This window comes from Mytilus trossulus, chromosome 7 (genome assembly GCF_036588685.1).
Source record: "Mytilus trossulus isolate FHL-02 chromosome 7, PNRI_Mtr1.1.1.hap1, whole genome shotgun sequence".
Taxonomy (NCBI): Eukaryota; Metazoa; Mollusca; class Bivalvia; order Mytilida; family Mytilidae; genus Mytilus; species Mytilus trossulus.
The window spans coordinates 61,873,351-61,879,843 of NC_086379.1; the positions used below are offsets into that span (position 1 = coordinate 61,873,351).

The window sequence follows — 6,493 nt, forward strand, 5'->3', positions numbered from 1 at the left end:
TCTAATATGTTCAGGTAAGTCACAGTTTTTGGATCTGGTACCAGTTTCATCATCTGTCACAATTTTGTTTACATTGCACATGTCAGGTTCAATTATTTCAGCAATAGGCTCTACAAAAGCAGTCACAGTGTTAAGCATCATATTTATTGTTTTATCAAATATTCCAGCTAAAACAAAAAGTCCCTCATCTAACACCCCTGCTGGTTGAATTGTAATTGCTTTGGACCCATCTATTGTTGTCGACCTCTGGCTCATGAGCTCGACAGACTGGAGTTTCCCTGATTATTTTCATTTCTTTGATTTTCTGATGAAAAATTATTTCCCCTGTTATCATTGAAAGTACTTCTATTATCATGATTATTCTGGAAATTATCCTGTCTATTATTGTAATTTCCCTGTCTATTCTTGTGATTTCCCTGTCTATTATTATAATTTCCCTGTCTATTATTGTAGTTTCCCTGTCTATTATTATTTTGCCCACTCCTACTATTTGATTGGTCATTTTGGTCATTTCTCCACTTGTTTTCATCTTGTGGACCACTGTTTTGATTATTTTTGCTCAAAACTTTTATTTCTTGAAACAGAGTAGATAACTCACTTCTGAAGCCCCCCATTTCTTGTCTTATTTCTTGCATGGTTGTTTCTATATTTTGTTTAGTGAATTGGTTCTGTCTTTATAGGTAACACAGGGGTATTATTATCAATGTTTTTAATTTACTGATTTCTATGCTTATCAGCTTGCTTATATGTCTCGAGTCTGACAGCTAAAACTTCAGCTTCATTAACATTCCTTGGCCGAGCTTCCCTAACTCTTAACCTCAAATCTGGATCATTTAATGAGTCTATAAAAATATCAAGAGCTAGTGTATCAGTCACTGAAGTTGGAGCCCAAGGATGAGCTTGACGTGTTATTTTTTTAATCGATTGTGCCAGTTCGGAGAGACTCTCCTTTTCCCTTTTAACACGAGTTAGTAATTTTGCCCTATAGATTTCAGCTTTGTTAACTGAACCATAACGGTTATTTAAAGCTCTGACTAAGGAGTGAAAATCTCTTCGTTCGTGTGAATCAAGTTCACTTAAGATAACTCGAGCACCCCCTTTCAAACTGCTAGCGAAATATAAAGATTTGCTCAGGTAATCCTAATTATTTATTTCAGTGTATATTTCAAATTGATTCAAATATTCGTCAATATCCTCTGTTCCATCACAGAATTGTAGTATCATATTAATTTTGGAAGCATGAGAAGGTACACCAGAGTGACTTGGATGAAGTTGTCTATTTCTGTATTGTATTTGTGGGTCAAAATGTGAATTATTCACTGAATTATGACTATGACTAGTAGATTGATCATATAAGTCAGTTTGTTAGTTTTGTCTTGACTTATTTTCGCTATCACCATTTAGTTGTACTTTATCAGATTGGTGATGATATTGGTTATCACCACATCCAGTTGGATGTTGTGAATTATTATTTACTATATTTTGTCGTATTTCAGGAAATATTTGGCCTTCGGTCAAATGACTCACTCTTTCATTGACTTTAGACATTTGTCTGTCAAAGTAACCTTTTAAATCTTGGATTTTCATATCAATTGAATTTGTATTTCTGATATTTTCTGAACTAATATTTGACATAGTTTGTTGTATTTCATCTATTTTGATTTCACATGAATTCATGTTTCTGGTATTTTCTGAAATGTTTTGTTTAATTTCATCTCGAAACATAGTTACTACATGTATTATTTCATTTGTTTCATTTCGTGAATTTTTGTTTTGATATTCATCAACAGTATTTAATGACTCAATTGACTGTTGTCTACTTATTGATATCATTTCACTGGAATTTCTGTTTAAAGTTTCATTTTCTCCATTTTGGATTAAATTCTATTTCATGAGAATCATCCATTTTTAGTATCTATTTTTTAATAAATTTATTTTTAATCCCACTTCTGACACCAGTGTTACGAACCTGGTTGGGCGCTCGATACAATTTAGAATGTGGGTTAAGGCTAAAACACATATTTTGGGTGAAATATATTCCTAACTAAATTACAAGTTCCTTACCATCTCTGTCTGGTTCATCACTTGTCTCTGTGTCATTTGGTGCTCTGAACAATCTTAGGAGACGTAGGCTCCACTACAATGTTATAGCGTAAAAAGCCCGGATTCTGCACCAGATTTTGTTTATATAGCAACGATTACAACACCCCCTATATTTAGCACGAGGAAAATGGCGGCAAGTAAAGACATAATACGATGTCAGGAGAATAATATGGGGAAATGCACCATCTAGAAATGAATTATAACTGTTAAACATACATACACAAGTTAATTAGACTACAGGTAATAGCACCACAGTTGATTTATCGATTCACATCATGAAATAAGTAATCTGCGTGCCAAAAATAGCGATCAAAACAACCCGAGAAAGTTACAGTAAAATCATAGATTTAACTTCCGTTTGCAAGGCACAACACTATATACTTGGTATATGCTTTTCTGTCCGTCTTCAACATGTCGGACATTACCTCAAACACTCTTTAACCAACTTACATAAAACTTTGGGAAATTGTTTATGTCTATTGACATGAGCTCCCTATCGTTTTTTTTTTTTATAAATTTTAGATTTTAAGTTTCTGAGTAATGGGGTTTTATTCAATAAAAATGTTTAGTTTTTTTTTCAGTTTTCTTATATCTAAAAAATTCTTTCACAAATTTGCAAGGAATTTTGGTGAATTGTTTATATCTATTGTTGTAAGCGCCTTTTCGATTTTTTTTAATTTTCGATTTTATGTTATTCATTTAAAAAGATGGTATTTTCCAGTTTTCGGACATTAACTCAAAAATGTTTTTAGCAGTTCTCATGAAACTTTTGATGTTTTGTTTATATACATGATATATATTGACTGATTTTTATAAATATCTGATATGACATTGAGAAGTTATCGAATATTTCAAAAAGGTGACGGGCGTATCATGCGCTCATTGCGTATATGTTTATTTGTTATAGAACACTTTTTTTAGCATTTATTTTTGTACAGTTATAGAAACACACACATTCTTATAATTTAAATAGTATGTAATAAAATTGAGGATGGAAATCACTAGACAAATGAGGAATATGTCAAAAAGACAAAAATAATATCTAGTAAAAATTCAAGGGCAGTTATGGTATCAAAGTATAGGTCCATAATTCTTGTGTTTGTTGCTACTAAAAAATGATCTAAAAGAATATATTGTAAGGGACCTGTGGTAGGCTTCAATATAATTATGTAAGGGACCTGGGGTAGGCTTCAATATAATTATATCATTTTCGGTAAAGGTTGCAGCATTAACCAATTTTAAAAGTGTATATATATGTGTCTGGATGGTCAGCCATTATGGACCAATTGTGCCTGCCTGTAACAGAGAAATATCTGCCCAGCCACAAGACAACTGCCCAAAACGTATAATCCTACTCTAATGAAGTTGAGTGTACCAACACTAAAATGATTAATGAACAGAAGGATCCATTCCTAGTCAAGAAACCAGTCTTTGCTCATTTGGAAATTGTAAGTTGATTTACCATTTACTGGAGATTTCTATTTCACTAACAATAATGCATAATCCACAGAACTAAATATGTATTAGCACATAAATATACTAATAGGGTAAAATACAGGAATAAGATATATTCTTCTAACATGGTTTATATAACTAAGTCACCCTTATCTAAGCCTGGTGATGAAGCATGGATAAATCAGGGTAAGAAAAATCTATATTTAAGGGTGTGATGGCACATCCAAATTAGGACTGGAACATCTAAATACCAACAGTTGGCACATCCATGTAACTAATTATGGCAGGCCGAAAGTAAGTTTATTCTAGTAAAATCCTAATATATGGTCCCTTGTTAATTATCTATGGTTTAAAAAGGTCGACGTGATGGGGAATAACTGCAGGATTACATTATTAACACACTGGGGTAACTGGACAAGGTAGGAACTGGCAGCCGGTTTTTATCCTTATTTTCCATTTAAATTCTGTGGGTTGATGTGCTGAGTACAAAATGGTATTAAAATTACAATAAATATTCATACCTCTGCTGTGTTGTTATTTCTTTACGAAAATTATTACTGTTGTCACTTTTCAAATTTGAAGTTACCCGCCATGGCGGCTATTCGCCATATTATGAAAGCGGCGCTCCTTATATAATAAATGGATATGTCACGTGACATGTATTAGCCAACCATAACAATGAAAACAAAAATGGTGGGACAAGTTGAGCCGGGCAATTGCCTGAACTTTCATGAATTTGGAGTTACTTAAGAGTTACCATATTGCCCGGGTGTTGCGCTTTATTAGCTATAACTTTAAGGAAAGCGGGACTATAGGTTAGAACGTCGTACATTACGCAAATTTTAATCGGGCAAGCAAAACATGGTTTGGGGTAAAGCGCTTTGATACAGAAATGGCGTAATCACATTGTGAACAGGCTTAGTGCAAAAATAACCCAAAGGGCGACACATTCATATCATTTAGATACAAAATTATAATAGGGAATTGTTAATTGAATTTCATGTTTCCACGTTTAATTATCTTGCAAAAATACTAAAATCTCAAAAGAAATACATAGCAGACGAATTCCTAGACGTCTAGACGGTCATGTGACTTTGTTTACATGGCGATCGATTTCGATCAGCTGAGAATAAATAAAAATATATTTACTTCTTATTAAAAACATGTAATGATAAGTATTACAAAAATAAAGCAGCAGTTAAACGTGGAAATGGTACAGCTTTTACTTTTATACTTTTAAGCCCTGTGAAATTTATGAAAAGAAACAACAAACATGACTAACTTTGAATTGCTGAACAAGTTAACAAATTATGAAATATTTCCATTTGAAACTATTTCCTGGCTTGCAACAAGAAAAATCACTAAATATCTTAACATAATAAAGGGGCCTTAGCCAATCATTTTCAACAAGAACTTGTAAATTGGCAAAACATGAAAAATAAATGGAAATGGTGATTTCCAAAGATAAAAAAAAAATGTAAAGGGGGGGATGTACACCCTGCACATTACACCCTCCCCACCTTAATGTGGTGGAATTCTTCCGAATTCAATCAATATTACACTCGTTTCTTGTACAACACAACTCAATGCATACATTATGATCAGCCATTGTTAAATAAAGAAAGATTTTGCCATTTGAGTTGTCTGTCCATTCGACCTTAAATTGTTACGTGTAGCAAGAATACCTATAGCAGAATACCTATAGCAGAATACCTATTCAAAGCCTTGAGTTTACTTAATATATCAGACCCAGCTGATATAATCTTACTCATATAACATATGCTAGGCTAATGTATGCCTGATTCGTGCTGCACAAGAAATCCCTATACATACATATATCATAAATGCATTTCATATAACAACAAATTTCAATATCAAGTAAAATCTACCCCCATTGTCACATTGATGATTTCACATTAAAGTGTTCATAATCTGTAATCTTCTATAACTGCAGTTTTAGTTTAAAAAAAAAGTCCAAAATAATTGATATAATGTTCCCATATATGCTAATGTAATGTTCAGAAACTTTATATGAATCGAATTTAAACGTCCAATCGTAACGGAATGCCAGCCTTATCCAAACATGGCAAATGTGGTCTGTAGATGTATCGCGACTAGCGCTTGGTTTCTCTAGCATGTCCAGCATGAAAGTAGTGGAAAGATCCAGCTCAATCCCATCTGTGGCTATCAATCGTAAATTCTCGTACATATAAAAACGGTTTTTCATAACGGTTCTATTGACATCTTTAATCTTATTGTGTGGGGATGTTCCTGGCAAAGCTAAGGTCTTTGCGTCGGAACTAAACACATTTATTCTAAAAACAGGCATGACACGGGTTATGTTCTTCCCATATATGTTATGATGGTATCATACTAAACCCCTAACGGGAAGGATTGTGCCTGATGTTCATATGATGAAATCCTAATCTTTCAGTCAGTTCAATTGAAGTCTGGAGCTGGCATGTCAGTTAACTGCAAGTAGTCTGTTGTTATTTATGTATTAATGTCATTTTGTTTATTTTCTTTGGTTACGTCTTCTGACATCAGAATCGGACTTCTCTTGAACTGAATTTTAATGTGCGTTTTGTTATGCGTTTACTTTTCTACATTGGTTAGAGGTATAGGGGGAGGGTTGAGATCTCACAAACATGTTTAACCCCGCCGCATTTTTGGGCCTGTCCCAAGTCAGGAGCCTCTGACCTTTGTTAGTCTTGTATTATTTTAATTTTAGTTTCTTGTGTGTACAATTTGGAAATTAGTATGGCGTTCATTATCTCTGAACTAGTATATATTTGTTTAGGGGCCAGCTGAAGGACGCCTCCGGGTGCGAGAATTTCTCGGTACATTGAAGACCTGTTGGTGACCTTCTGCTGTTGTTTTTTTATTTGTTCGGGTTGTTGTCTCCTTGACACATTCCCCATTTCCATTCTCAATT

The 6,493-nt window shown here is 33.7% G+C and overlaps 1 protein-coding gene across 1 annotated transcript; it reads right to left on the minus strand.

The window, feature by feature from the left end:
• Window positions 1-251: 251 nt before the first annotated feature.
• Window positions 252-635, minus strand: LOC134726576 (putative uncharacterized protein DDB_G0286901). The gene has a single exon (XM_063590983.1). It carries the CDS (start codon window positions 633-635, stop codon window positions 252-254), a length of 384 nt encoding a protein of 127 aa, XP_063447053.1.
• Window positions 636-6,493: the final 5,858 nt, after the last annotated feature.

Bases quoted from the DNA above. Each gene is read 5' to 3' on its own strand.
- LOC134726576 (XM_063590983.1), bottom strand. From the start codon at position 635: ATGCAAGAAATAAGACAAGAAATGGGGGGCTTCAGAAGTGAGTTATCT.